The sequence below is a fragment of the Cataglyphis hispanica genome, chromosome 5, assembly GCF_021464435.1.
Source record: "Cataglyphis hispanica isolate Lineage 1 chromosome 5, ULB_Chis1_1.0, whole genome shotgun sequence".
Lineage (NCBI taxonomy): Eukaryota > Metazoa > Arthropoda > Insecta > Hymenoptera > Formicidae > Cataglyphis > Cataglyphis hispanica.
This window is the reverse complement of record NC_065958.1, coordinates 11,956,832-11,972,705: the sequence shown is the minus strand read 5'-3', so window position 1 is coordinate 11,972,705 and position 15,874 is coordinate 11,956,832. Positions and strand designations below refer to the sequence as shown.

The 15,874-nt window shown below is 27.3% G+C and overlaps 2 protein-coding genes across 2 annotated transcripts; one reads left to right on the top strand and one right to left on the bottom strand.

The window, feature by feature from the left end:
* Window positions 1–3,968: 3,968 nt before the first annotated feature.
* On the top strand, window positions 3,969–8,379 carry LOC126849596 (F-box only protein 21-like). Its single transcript, XM_050591558.1, is given in 8 exon segments — window positions 3,969–4,126; window positions 5,228–5,557; window positions 5,645–6,095; window positions 6,226–6,356; window positions 6,511–6,580; window positions 6,735–6,869; window positions 7,585–7,873; window positions 8,106–8,379. Coding segments are annotated over 8 exon segments (1,833 nt in total). The 3' UTR covers window positions 8,375–8,379.
* Window positions 8,380–8,518: 139 nt separating this feature from the next.
* Window positions 8,519–14,605, bottom strand: LOC126849910 (larval cuticle protein LCP-22-like). The gene is made up of 3 exons (XM_050592294.1): window positions 14,446–14,605; window positions 10,902–11,185; window positions 8,519–9,742 (listed from the first exon to the last, which is right to left on the bottom strand). The coding sequence occupies exons 1-3, from the start codon at window positions 14,473–14,475 to the stop codon at window positions 9,598–9,600; spliced, it is 459 nt and encodes a 152-aa protein (XP_050448251.1). The 5' UTR covers window positions 14,476–14,605; the 3' UTR covers window positions 8,519–9,597.
* Window positions 14,606–15,874: the final 1,269 nt, after the last annotated feature.

Below are 15,874 nucleotides of genomic sequence, written 5' to 3'. Positions count from 1 at the left end.
ATATTAGATGAATTAGAGCGCATCAACGAAGATAATGATACATCGCTCAAACAACAATGTTTATCGGTTTTCGTATATTTTAATTTTGAAAATGAACATTTACATAAATACGTAGAGCCCACATAGAAAAAATTCGAAGACTTCCAAGAATTTTATAAGTTTGGTATACTTTGATGTCAATCAAATTAATGTTTATGCGATTGTTTTCTTTTTTCGTTCTTTTATTTCTTAATCTTTAATATAATTTTTCCTTTATATATATATGTACGCAAACGGATTATTCTTCTTTAGTGGAATAGGCCTACTGGGAAAACCACTTTAAAAAAAACGCATTAACAATAGTATCTCATTGGTGATATGGAAATCTATTGTCTCAAAATTATAATTATATTATAACTATATTGCAATTGTCCTATATTATAATTATTATTATAATATAGGACAATTGCAATTATATATAATTATAATTATAAATAAATATAATTATAATTGTAAAGCGGGTTAAGAAAAAACTTTAAATAAAGTATCAAAAATATGTAAATTATGTAAACAGATTAAATAATTTATTATATTGATGTAATAATTTAAAAGAAAAAAATATAATAATATTTTATATTAATGAAATATAAAACATTAAAGAAAAAATTTTAATTTCGAGAATTTTCACGGTATTTTTAGAAAAATATTATCTTATATTTAGGCATTCTTACGAACACTTCTGAGACATAGCGTCGCGCTTCTTAGTTACGCGTTTCAAGCGACTCGTTGCTAACGCGCGAGCGAGAGTGGGTGACAAAGGCGTGAGCCACAGAATCGGACCGAAATGTGAAAATAAATCCTAGCACTGTCCTATCTGATTTATTTTTGGTAAAATATATGCTCAAAATAATTAAATAAAATTTTAATTTATTTATCAATTCTTATATTTTAACAAATAATAAGCAAGATTTTAGTGAATCTGTCCACAAAATAAATCATTATTTTTGTCGTCATAAGAATTAAGAAATGTTAATAAATCAATAGATCTTATGGTTGTCAGCTTATCTTCTTTTCTATTGTATTTTCTATACTACACGTATAATGAACAATAGGCAGGTACGTAATTGTTTCCTCTTAAAAGAATTTTTTTTCTGAGAAACAATAACATTTCTTCGAAACTAGAAAATCTCTTACACAGAAATTCGTTATTTGAAAGTCTTTTTAAAGAAATGTTATTTTCAAAAAAGAAAACATTTTTTTAAGAAATACTAGTTTCAAAATTTATATTACATATATGTATATATTCTGTTAAAAAAAATTTAATTTTCTTACATTAGAATTTTTAATGTGTTGCATGCAAATTTTACAGATAAGCAATGTCAAAAAAATTAATAATCAAATATTGCAAAATAATAATGATTTTTATTATACAATCGAGAGAAAATCAACGATAAATATATTTTTCTGTTATTTTCAATTGTATTAATCAAATAATATATACAATCAAATAAGAAATTGCTTCTACGGATACTTATAGAAGATAAATATTCTTTGATTTTTCTATTTAATAACGAAAATGATATACATTTTTCACTACTTTATTATTTTGCAAGTTTCTAAATTAATATATAATTTTGCAAGGTTTTCTAATCGCCACTATTATATTAAACTCTTATAAAATTCAATTTATTTTCTCTCTCTTTTAATAGTTTTTTAATCGTTCGAATATCAGATTTTGTATCAATGATAATACGATGAGTGATTGGAAATATTTCTTCTACTTTCTTTTACTTTCTGTTCTGATAATATTTTAGAATAGCATTGTCATCTAGAATAACATTGTAATATTTATTGAAAGTCTATGTAAATCATTCGATTTCCAATACTCATTCAGGAAAATTTCTCATTTGATTATTAGAACATAAAGGTAGTTTTGAAATAGATAGACTATAATAAAGTGTTAGTGTTACATTTCTAGTTTGAAAAACTAATATATTGCGAAAAAGATTATGTAGCTACAAAATTTCTTAACATATCGAGAGCTATAATAAATAATGCTTCAAAATCAAAACTAAAATAAGCAACATATATCTTAATAAACAAAAATATATCCATACGTAAAAATTGTTTTATAAAATGAAGCGAGTATTGTCGATTGTCATCTATCAATTGGCATATCGCATTGTTATCTTTATCTATTACAATATATTCTACTAATAATATAGTAATTTATTAATAAAAGAAATATAGTTTTGTTTAGTGATTTAACATACTTTTGTGTTGATTATTTATTTTAGTCAATTTTAAGTGAAAAATAATTTCTAATTCTGACAGGAATTCAATATTAATTTATCAAGCAGTTTTTTACTCAATTTTGTGAATCTACCAAAAAAATCCAAATTTTTAAATATTCCTTTAACACTCTGTATACGTATCAATAAAATTTATAAACTTTGCAGAAGAATTTATAAAACTGAAATAGATAATTTATTATTCATCCAAAGTAACTAAAGATAAGCATCTACTATAGATAAAAAAAGAAAATAAATAATTAAATAAATAATTATTGTATCAAATTTTTATAATAACATATATATATATATATATATATATATATATATATATATATATATATATATACAGGGTGTTCCGAAACAAAATTGGACGTAATTTTAAGACATTTTCTTCTTTACCAAAATTTTATTTAAAGCATTATTTTATGTTATAAGATAAAATAGTTAGCGACTCATGCGATAATCACATATCAGATCGTCAGCTGTGTCGGGCGCTCGCGGCGCGCCGCGACGCGACTGCCTGCCTTCTGTACTCGATGCGTGATTTGCTAACTATTATTGCTTGTAACTCAAAAATTATGCTTTAATTCAAATTTTGGTAAAGGAAAAATTGTCTTAGAATTGTATCAGAATACGTTATTTTACGGACGGAAGGTTGTTCCGGAACACCCTGTGTATATATATATATATATATATATATATATATATATATATGTATATATATATGTAAATTTTTGTACTATTTATTTAACAATAATTATTCCTTTCACGTGATTTAACAACATTTTCGATTAAATGTTTATATGCAAAAATACAACAATTTTTATGCAAAAGTAAGAACATTTTTAATGATATCGCGCACAACATGCAGGACAATTTTTTTTGTCTAGCTCTATTGTCTGGATTACAATAGAACACCTTTTAATTTTAGAATTTAGAACATAACATATTGCTACACTATAATCCTCTATTTCTAGTTTTCTGCCTTAAAGGGCAAATAGAATGGAAATATTGTATTCTCAGCCAGAGGCGTAGCCAAGATTTGATTTCGGGAGGAGATATTTAAAAAAAATAAAATCACAAAACAACACATAATTTTTTATTAAATAATACATATTAAGCTAGAAGCATGCGTTTAGGTTTTTTAGATATTTGTCTAGTACCTCTTCTATATTAATCGACGAAATCAAATTTTTATGAATGTACATTTTCAAACCGTTCAGTCTTACTCCACTTATTGTATTTCTTAAGTAGTTTTTAAGAATTCTTAATGTTGAAAATGAACATTCTGCAGAGGCTGTAATTCAATTTTATTTCTCTTTCCGTTTTCAATTTTTCATTTTCCTATTTGATTCTGAAACTTCGAGAGATTTATTTCCCTAATCCCTCTCCCTGGTACGCCATTGTTCTCAGCTTTGTTTCCCTTTATTGTCATGTGTCAAAGAATATAGTAACAGAAATCTTTAGGTTTTTAAATAAGAATGGTTATTTCGAAATAAGAGGGGATATAGAGACTTCTGAGTGTATAAATATTCACTTGTGCTCTCTGATGCAAACACATAACATAGAAACAGTATTGCAGTATGATGTGCTTGTAAAATCAGTGAATTTTTAATTATACGCAAATAGTTTATTGCTGAATTTAAATATATCTTCAATTATATTATTGTTTTGTTTTATTAAATTTTTTTCGTGATGGCTACCATAATGTGCTTACCTGAGGAGGTGATTAATATTATTCTCAGCTACAATGACATAAGCATCGAAGATATAATAAATTTTCGATGTGTGTGCAAGCAATTCCAGTGGGCAGGCAAATATGACAAGTATATGGAAAAGAAGTTTTCTCAGAGGTAAGTTATTGTAATTTTATTTTAATAATATATCACGTACAATGCATCACTTCTGTAAAAAATATATTTTATAAAAATAAAATAAATAAAAAGTATTATAAAATTATAATATAAAATAAAACAAACAGATAATAAAATTCTAGTAATCAATATAAAAACGAATAAAAAAATGGGCTAATGAGAGATACAGAAAACAGATCGCGAGCTATCTTATTTTCAAAAAATTTCCTTTAAAATTGTTAAATTTATTTCCTTTAATAATTAAAAAAATTTTTTAAAGATGCTCGCTCCGCTCTTTTTTACGTTTTGACTCTTTGGTTCCTTGTTCTAATTATTTTTATTTTATAATAAAAAATATATTATAATATCAATATAATGTATGTAATAAACATAATAAAAAAGAAATAAATATTAAAAAAATAAAAATTTTAAATTTTTATTTTACTAACTAATTATTTGATTTTATTATTTGTTTTATTAATTATTTTGCTGTAATACTGTTACATAAATATAGAATATGTGTAAAAGTTAAATAATTTATTATAGATACGTAATAAGACTATAATATAATTACAGCTTTATTTATTATATTTATTATTCTATTTTCTTATTTATTGTTAGTATAAAATTTAATTACAATTAAAAATTACAGATAATATATTTTAAAATTACAGATTTTATATTTTCTGTCTTATAAAACAAATATTGATTGATATTTTGAATAATATTACGGATATTATGCGTTTAAAAAAATTTATTTCTGTGAATATTTATTACTAATGCAATAGCACCATTATTAATTATTTTTTATTAATATATATTGTGAAATTATATTGAAACGATCGAGATTTCGATACATGGAGTTCTCGTTCTCTTGTGACTTTTGCTTCCTCGCATTCGTTAAATTTCTATGTTTTTAATTTAAGTAAAAATTGTCTGAAGCAGAGATTTTTTATTAATTTACAATTAAAAAAATGATGTCCTTGAAGAATGTGAATGCGCATAATTCAATTTGCTCAGTTACTTATTATATTGTATTAATTATTACACTTTAATATAATTTTGAAGAATTTATTAAAATATTTTTTGTTTCAATTTCAGATGGCCTTCGGCAAAAAAAATTTACGATAAACAATGTAAGAAAAATAAGCAAGAAAAATGTAAAAAGTGTGGGCAAAAAAGTACAAAAGACTTTATTAAAACAGGAATAAATTGTGTGAGACAATTACAAAATTGTATATCTCACATACTTCATGAGCATTACCATAACAATGAGGCAATAGATAATTTGATCCAATTCCATCGCATATTTAATTTAGATAAATGTTTCATAAATAATATTATTAACATAATTTATGAAGAGGGTGAAAATTTCATTACATATTCCGTTTTCATTGATGAGTTTAAAAACTTGCTCACACAATCTTCACGGTAGATCCTTCTCGATATAAATAATAGTGCTATTAATTTTATAAAGTAATTAGCACTTATCGCACAGTTAATATATAAATTTTTCAGAAGAACTGATTGCGATCTTACCGAAAGATATTGCCATATAAAGATGTTTTACTTTATGAGGCAATGTTTGGTAAGAAAAAAATTATACAGATACACCAATCAATGTTACAAAAATCAGCTTTTGGAAAGAATTGTGACTATGGCGGCACAATGGTTGCAACCCGAAAAGGACATCTTTTACTCGAGAGTAAAAGCATCGCTAGATAATATCGCATTAGAGGTATTGGATTGCCTCAGGGAAAAATATCCCAATCATTCGATATGCTCGACTCCCGCTTTTTCACAATTTTTTTCATACTGAAAAGAGAACAATATCGAAGATAATTACTGGGACGAAGAGGAGGGAACGCAGATTATAGAGACGCTCCGGGAATATATGTTTGATGAATTTCAATTGACCGAATGGGGAATGTCTTCCAACACAATGTTGGAATACATGTGTATAGATAATGTAAGTTATTATAGATTATTTTATATAATAACTTATTCAATTATTGTTATGTCAATAATTATTATTATTTTATATCTTAAAAAAAATATTCTTGCTCTTATCAATTTCTTTGTTATAATTTCTGTCATAGGTATTAGAAAATAGATATGGTGAAGAATTAATTTTATTAGTAATTTATCACAGCGTGGCTAGAAGACTTGGTCTACGATGCGATGTAGTACGTAGTAGTTCTCACTTCTTTCTCTCTTGGAAACCGTACTAGTAAGTATAAAATTAGATTTGGAATTATATCTGAATCTTTCGGTATTTAAATTCTTATCATGTGCACAAATACACACACATACATAAGTATATAATTTTTTGTTATTTTATTGTTTCAGTTTCATGAATAATTCAAGAAATGGAAGATTTTTAACATAAGTTCTAAAAGTTATATACCACATCGTACAAATTTTATATACTTTGATGAATTAAGAGCTTCACGGGTTGGCAATTACTCCTATAATTTTTATTATTTTTAGCACTAACCAATAAATTTATAATTAATTTAATATAATAACAAAATAACTAATTTTTTTTTATTTGTAAGAACTCTGTTCATACCTTTAATCTTTGCTTATTTTTAATGCTTTTTTTCAGTTTTGGCAAGAATTAATATATTCTACATTGGAAAATAGTAATCTGTATAACGACACTTTTGGGATTATGTCGGATGGATCGATTCAATTGATTAGATATGACAGAATAAATGTGGAAAGAAGAAGAATAAATGTGGTATGTAAGCACTACTCAAAAGAAAATAGAGAACACTTTTCATACCTTAAAAATTGGGCTATTTTCAAATCGCTAAAACTCAACGAAAAATCATCGTAGACATAAAATTGAAAAAAACATTTTTAAAGCTTGAAGTTTCAACTTTAATAATAACTTTAATAATACTATTGATAAATTTTTTTTAATATTTTTGTTTTCCTTGTTCTATGCTTTAAAAAGGAACACATTGTTTTGTTCCTTAAAATTAACATTTCTTTGATTGATCTGCAACTCGATAAAAAAATTTCTCTCGAAAAAATCAACTCAAGTTCCATAAACTACAACATTTCGCCTATAAAATGCTATTTTTAAAATTTTTCTACGATTTTTTTTGACCGAGTTACATGAGTTTGAATCTAAACCTGTATTTTTTTAAACGAGAAAATAATAAAATTTTGTAAAATTACCGATATCACATTAAAGTTGAATTTTTAAGCTTCAAAATGCTTTTTTAATTTTTTGTTTAATTTTTTGTCTATTATTTGTCTTAGATGGTACTAATATAGAAAATAATAATAGAAAATAATTCTCTAAAATTTCTCTGATGACACATGCACAATCACATATAAATTATAATAATTTATGATCTAACTCTCTGTAATTTAATTTGCTACAAAAATCTATTTAGAAATTATTTGATAAGATATCAATTAAAGTCTGATTTTACACTTTCCAGCTCAGCCTTAGTGTTAAAAAAACAAAGCGACATACAAGACCAAAGGACGTGAAATTTGCGGTTGGTATGATAGTGACACATCAGCCTGCCGATTGCGTCGGTGTGATAATAGGATGGCATCAACATCTTGATAGACATATTGTTGAATTCTCCGCGAATAATGTGCCGAATTCTTATATGCACTTATGTGAATTGCCGTTGTATCATTGTCGTAATTGTAATTTTAAAAAGGAACAAACAAATTACATAATTCTTACCGAAAATAATAAAATGTGTTACGTGGAAGAAGGTATGTATATTAGCTGATCTATCTTTATTTAAAATTATATTTGTTTGTTCTGCGAACTTATCTATCTTTTTGCACACAAAATAAAATAATATTTTATTTTACGTTGATTTATTTGGTATATTTTTCTTCCTCTTTAGAATTAATTATTTTACTTATTATTTTATTTCATTTCTTTTATTTTGTTCATTTTAATTATCATAAATTTATTTTTTATTTGCATTTTTTATTTTAGATGCTATAACTTTAACAACTCCGAGATGGATCTACAATAGCGAAATAGGTCGCTATTTTTATAAATTCGAAGGTACGCATTACGTACCAAATAAAATGCTGGCGAGATTTTACCCGCAGGACGCCGCTTTAACTGCACAGCAAGATTACAACAATATTACAATAACATCGCAACATTGCGACAATATTGATACATCTTTACATATTGAATATTTTTCTTTATATTTCCTCATCTGTTTTTTTATCCTTCAATTTAATCTTTATTTATAAATCTTTGTTTATAATTTTTTTGTAATTTCTAGTTTAATTTTTTGTAATTTAAAATATTTTTAAATTACATATCAATTTTATCTTAACCAACTCTAAATAAAACACATGTATAATTATATTATATGTTTCCTGTGACATTAAATCTTTCATCGTCTTTAATGTTTTTAATTATATTCAAAATACTGAATGTACATGGTAAATATACATAATAGATACATAGATATATATTTTTAAATATATTTACGTAGATAGAATAATTTAAGAGGCCATATGTCGTATTCATCGTAACAATTATTGCTAAATACGCGACACAATCTAATAATAGTGTCAAATCGCGCACTCTTTCTAAAATAATGTTTTGAAAGAATATGAATTATTTTTGTAACATGTGCATAGAGTGATTTGTTTATAAACAGTCAAATATTTATTTAAATTAAACTTCTTTATTCTGAGATAGTTAAAAGCATTTGACAGTAAATATAAATTCTTGTTTTAAATCGTTTTTTAAATATATGTTTATATATTTGCCTTTTGATCACGAGTGCATAAAATGAAATTGTTGATATATAAATGAATTTAAGAATATTTATATTGAGTGTGTATGATTTGTTTTAAAATATGGAAAAATCAAATAAATGAATAAAATTTAAAAAAGGAATTAAGAATAAAAAATTTGCTTAGTTTTACGAGATTGTAAAACGAATGTAACAATATATAGAACAGTTTATATTATAAAAATTCATGCTAGTTTTAATTTTGCATTATCTCTTATCAAATTAATATATTTGTTAAACATCTGGAATATGATAGATTTATGAGTGCGTTGGTGAACAAAATGAAAGTGAATATTGCTTAACATCGAAATAATTCTTTCTCTGCATTTAGTCGATTATATTTCCTCATAATTCTAAGAATTTATCGAAATAAATATTTCGGCGCAATTATACACAAAAGAGATGTCAAAATTAAATAAGATTTAATTTAAATTAGCCAAAAAATAAGATACCTTTATGCATCTTTCAACCTCGTTTTCTTCTTCAATTAATCCAATCACAATTTAAAAACTATTTATGCCTCGATACTTTTGCTCAGATAAAATCCTTTCGGCCCGAAAGCTGCTGAGACAGAAAGTTACCAAGAAATGTAGCCTCCAGCTATCAAAAAGCGTTACGTAAAAATGGCGAATTAGGCCAGTCTTAATTTTAGAATTAGCTGGAATCACTTTATTGCGATGGCAGATAACTTCGATTGACATTGTTTTTTGCTGGTGTGATACCTTCTGGAAGTCTGATGGGATGTCCCGTTTCCCCGATTGCAGCAGCGCCAAGCCTAAATCCGGCCCGGTATCCGTTCTCATCAGCAATATAGCTAGCGAATGCAAAGATTGCATTATGCAGATTATGTTATGCTTTCTTATCTCTTTCTTAAAAAATCATATGCTTTTACGTTTTCTCTTTCTTAAAAAAAAATATATTTTTCTGCGTTTTTAATTAAAACATTATTAAAATTAGACGTAAACACTATTTTATTCTTCAAATTAAAAAAATTACAAATGCCAAACAACAACAAAAATTTGAACAATTAATTGGCTTACATTTAAATATTTTAAAATTTATATTAAATATTTATTATTTTTAAAAATTTTTGACATGTCTAAATCCAAATCAAGCTCCAATTTTTAAATTTAAATAATGGTCAAATGTCCGAAGAAAACTCACAATCAGAAATACTTAGGAACACGCTCAGGAACATTTAGGAACATATTCAGAAACACTTATTGTTAGATATATAAATAATAAAAACAATTAAATAATTAAATGCAACATATCAATGACGCTCAAAATATTGGCTCCAAAAACTAGGCAAAATATTTACATTACGATAAAATATATGAATCATATACTGAACAAATAATTATGAATTATAAATGCCAAATAACAACAAGAATCTGAACAATTAATCGGCTTACATTTGAATATTATTTTTAAAAAACTTTTGACATGTCTAAATCCAAATCCAAGCTCCAATTTTTTAAATTTAAATAACAGTCAAATGTCCGAAGAAAACTGACAATCAAGAACACTTAAGAACACGCTCAGGAACATTTAGGAACATACTCAGAAACACTTATTGTTAGATATATTAATAATAAAAACAATTAAATAATTAAATGCAACATATTGACGCTCAAAATATTGACTCCAAAAACTAGACAAAATGCTTACATTAAGTATATAAAACATATACTGAACAAAAAGTTGAATTATAAATGCCATATAACAACAAGAATTTGAACAATTAATAAAAATGTCCAAAGAAAACTCATAATCAGAAACATTTAAGACTACACTCAGGAACACTTAGGAACACACTTAGAAAAACTTAGATATATAAAATCTGATTTATATAAATAATTAAAACAATTAAATAATTAAACGCATCATATCAATGGCGTTTAAAATAATGGCCCTAAAAAATCTTGGCGAATCGCTTACATTACGATAAAATATATAGAACATATACTCACTGAACGGAAACGGGGATCCCTTCGGGACTCTTGTAGGAAAAAGATCCCTCCACTACTCGGACCAATTCACCATCCACGAGTTTGAAGGTGGCGGATTCCTGCCTCTCGACGCCGTCTTCATTAATGACATTAGTGGAAACCGATGGACTCACGGCGACTTTTGGCTCGCCTTCGAAGGGCGGTCTCAGAATCAAACCGCCGGATCCGCGCGCAAACAGTGGCGCCTTCTGATCCGGGGACAACTTGTCGGTAAAGCACATCGGGAATGACAGCAAACACCAAATCTGTAAGAGAGAATTTAATTTTACTTTCATTTCATTTTAATTAAAAATAAAATATATAAACGTTAATTCTGCATATTTCAATAAATAATATTATATACCTACATTTTTTCCTCTTTATAATATTATACAAGGTATTTATTTAAATTTTATAAAAAATTTGTAAAGAATTTTGTAAAGAATTTGATCTTCAAGAATTTGATCTCTAATTTTGTTAAAAAAAAGTTTAGGTAAAAAAATTATTTTAAAAATTTTTAGGTGCAACTTTTTAAAATAAGTTTATTTATTGTATGCATTTGCTAATGTTTTTCATTCATACAAAAAAAAACACTGAGCCATTTAATTAAATCTCAAGTGCTAGATTTGCAATGTATCGAAAAAAAACTTAAGTTTTCATGAGAGCCTCATTTTCAATGAGACATTTTTTACATGCACATTTTTTTATTTGTATAACATTTTTCTTTTTTTACTAAAAATTACATCAAATACTAATATTGTATATTCAAATTTTCTTAAAACAATAAATATATAAACAGAAAGAGAGAGAAAGAAAGAGAGAGAGAGAGAGAAAGAGAAAGAGAGAGAGAGAGAGAGAGAGAGAGAGAGAGAGAGAGAGAGAGAGAGAGAGAGACAGTATATTTATAATATATTTTAAACACATAATTCACTTGACAGATAGATGGCTGCTTATAATATAAGAACATAATTATTAAAGAGAGAATTTAACAAAAAAATTCTTTGAGTACCAATAAAATTCCACAAAAATTTCCCGACCTTTTTCAGGTATAAAAAAATCCCTAAGAACATTTTAGGGATTTTAGAGAAATTCTAGATTTTTTGGGTTTCTAGGAAGTAGATATCCCGTTGTAATTATATAAATAAATAATAATCAAAATATAAATTATAAATAAAATAAACAATCAAAAGAGCAGTGCATAGTGTGAATCCTATTACAAGAAAAAATAAGTTTTTAAATTGCAGGATAAATTTCTTTTCATCTTCTTAAAATTTCTTCTCGAGAAAATCGATTTCGGGAATCGACGAACTAATAACACCTTTCCTCTTTGAGCGCTTGGATAATTAATGAACTGATCTATCTAAGAATGATCGAGGAATTGCCGAGGATGACCCCGCGACCGATGCGGCGCGTCGCGTTGGATAATCAGCAATCGCCGTTCATCGCGCCCGATGATGATGATAGTTGTGGTGGTGGATCCCTCTGAAAAAGGACACTTTCTACTTAATCGATGACCGGCCTGGTCCGCGTTTTGAACGCTTCGGGGCCCGATAACCGGCCGCGCGATTATGAAGACGCAATCGCGGGCCCCGCGTCTGAAAGGAACGGTGTCGGGAATGGCGCATCATTTCGACGAAGATAAACTCTCAACCCCAGACGCTGTATATTATAAGAGGCAACCGATATTTAACGGTGTCTTTTATCTAAAAAAGATGTAACTGGTTCCCAAAGGGATCGAGCACCTGAATTATTAATTCAATGGCTGTTATTAATCAGTTTTCCGAGTATGAAAATATAAATATGAAAAGGAAATTTAAATGCAAAGGTTAATAGCGGAAAGAATGCCGCTTATGTTACGTCATTAAAGATTCGTAGAAATAGTTACGACATTAGCTCTCAGATTAGACGGCGATTAGTACAATATTAGAAGAGAGAGAAAGAAAGAAAAAAGGGAACGCATCTGTAAATTGACATATAAAAGTAATTTATGTAGAGATTAAACTAGCATGCGCATTGTTAGCTAGGTTAAGTTAGGTATTGTTAATTTATGCGCTCGGAAGAAAATTAAGAAAATTCTAAATTAAATATGTAGAAAGATTAATAAGAGATTCATTAAATAATTAAAAAGATTAATGAAGCTCAAACGCTTCGATGCAATTTGAAAAATAAAATCGCACATGCGACTTTGGAGAAGCATCGATTTATCAAAGTTTTTCTATTTTTTTCATACTGTCGTACTTATTCGGCTTATACGGCCCATATTACGCGATGCAAAAGATTCAGTTAATGCCGTTGTACATTTTCCCACAAAGATGCAAATGCAAAGCGCGTTGTCAATGCAACGAGGTTGAGCGGCAAACGCGAAATTTACGAGCGATTCGCGCCGTTTGCGTTCGTGTAATCAGCTGTGAATGGCATGCAATATCCACGGGAATTCTGGTAGCGGTACGAAGAACTTCGTCTAGGTGTAATTTACAGCAACACACGCATATCGTGACACGTTCTCTTATCTTTTTTGCTGGAACGCAGTGGATCTCATACCTCACTTTTTTCCACAAAAATATAATGAAAAGTTGAAGCATTATATTTTAAAAGTAACAATTGACAATGACAGTTGAAACAATATGAACACGCAATATTAAAATTAATTAAAAATTAATATAATATATAACTTATAATTAAAAAGAAATTATTATTGCAAAATGTTATAAAAATTATCATCATTTTTCATTATATTTTTAAATAACTTGTTTTCAATTAACTTGTGATAAAAATTATCTTTTAGAATGATATACATAACGATAATTAAAATTTCTAAAATTGTTTACTTTGCATATTAAATGCAAATTAAAATATATGAATAAAATAAAATACAAATATATATGCTAATAAATAAAATAATATATTTTAATAAATAAATATATATATATATATATATATATATATATATATATAGTATATATATTCTTAAAAAAATTATTTATTAATACTTGCAAATTTTTAAATACGTGTAAATTGATTATTTTAATCAAACAACAAATATATATATTTGAATTAATAAAATATATATAAAATAAAATAATGTAAAATAAAAGCAAAGTATGCTTTTATTTCTAAATAAATAAAAAAGTCTGTTTTTTATTTTTATCATACTAAATTACTTTTTTTAAAAAACATTTTAAAATTTTTGGCTCTTTATTTGGCTTCAAAAACACAGAATTTTTATTTTTAATAAATAATTTTTTATCTTCAAATAAATATTTTTTTATATTAAAGTTTTAAATAATTTATTTTAGAAATTATAATTTTTATTACATGTAAATAATAATTTATTTAATATAACAAACCATTTTGGAAACAAAGTATATCTTTATTTAAATAAAAAAAAATCAGAATTAACACAATGTATTTATTCGATTTAAAAAAATTTTATTTTTGATACATATATAAAATATGCATTAAATTGCAAAGTGAACAACAATTTTTTTCACGCACAAACGTTGAAATTTTTCTCTGCAAAACATACCAACGAGTGAATAATCCCGCGACGAGCCATCGTAGCCGTCAGTTATGACAACGATAACGATGACGAAAATGAAGAGGACACTTCGCACTGCATCACCCAGGACAATATCTCGCACAGACACAACCTGTGTTACACCGGGACTATATACAGAATCCTGTCGGCGGATCCGTGCTCCTGCGACTCCCCGGTCTTATATACCCGATGAAAACGATGAGGGGCGCTCTTCCCCCTCTAATCGCTACCTCGGAGGAAACGGCTATTTGCGATTCGCATCGTGAGCGATCGTCACTGATTGTTCATTCTGTACACTGTATGCATGTGTATTTACAAGCTGGAGAACATTGTTTGAAAATTGTAAACAAACCGACGAATTGAAAGATCATCAAGATAATATCGACTCTTTGACAGGAGTGAAATGTCATTTAGCAGTCTCGTTGCACGTATCAGTGAAAGAGAGTATTTTGTCAATAATAAGTGACAGATCCTACTTTTTATGAAGGGAGATTAACATTTATCCGTATTAACTCCTCATGTGAGTGTTATTTTTTGTTTTTTTGCTGTTTGCTTTCGTGGAAGCGTCAAGTAATATCCATTAGGTAATAACCCATATATATAATCGCAAGAATCTCGCATTGATGGTAAGGTTTGAGACCTGCCGTGATATTTTTGTTGAAGAGAAATCGGTTTCGAAGTCAATAGATTACCACCACGCGGACCACACAAGAATTATGAACACCCTTGTATAAGTGTCGTAACGTAAAAGAGGCGAAGCAAGATTGAAGCTCTTGCGGATCCAAAAATTAATAAATGAACAAACTGCACACACAAATCTAGAAGATGTAAATTTTCAATAAATATTATTCCATCAATAAATAATATCAATTTTCATATTCAATTAATGATAGATATGTTTGAAAAGCGCAAAAGCCATTTTACATGGTATCATTAACTCACTCGTATTTGTATTTAAATCTTTATTTATTTTCAATGGAATTTTTCTTTTTAAATTCGAAATCTCTCTTAACCGTGAGAAATAATTTATTTATCTTTGCTACTTATCTTGAAATGAAGTAACATTACGAGGATGAATAGATATGCGAGTTTAAGTGCATCCAGAAGACACGCATGGATTTATTGTCGCCGATTTAAAGGCCACCGTTGTCACGACGATCTGGCTCGTTTTAAGGGCACGCGGACGAACAATGCGATCTCTGAACCTTTAATAGGATACGTTCGCTCTTAATAGGATGCGCCGCCGTTTCTGCTGACATTTTATTTCTGTCAAGACGCCACCGATAGCGAAACGATTGTCAAACCCACTGCATTCCAATAACAGTAGCAGGGACCGATTCTGTGGATTGAACCGAGAATGAAGGGAGTTCAAGAAAGAAATGTAAAAAAAACAGATAAAAAAATATGTTTTTTCTCA

What these genes read in the sequence shown, in the direction of transcription:
- LOC126849910 (XM_050592294.1), bottom strand. Translation starts at nt 14,475, where the DNA reads ATGGCTCGTCGCGGGATTATTCACTCGTTG. An exon ending in GCGGGATTATTCACTCGTTG is followed by an intron (nt 11,186 to 14,445) that starts GTATGTTTTGCA and finishes TCTCTCTTACAG; the next exon opens with ATTTGGTGTTTGCTGTCATT. An exon ending in GGGATCCCCGTTTCCGTTCA is followed by an intron (nt 9,743 to 10,901) that starts GTGAGTATATGT and finishes TGCATTCGCTAG; the next exon opens with CTATATTGCTGATGAGAACG.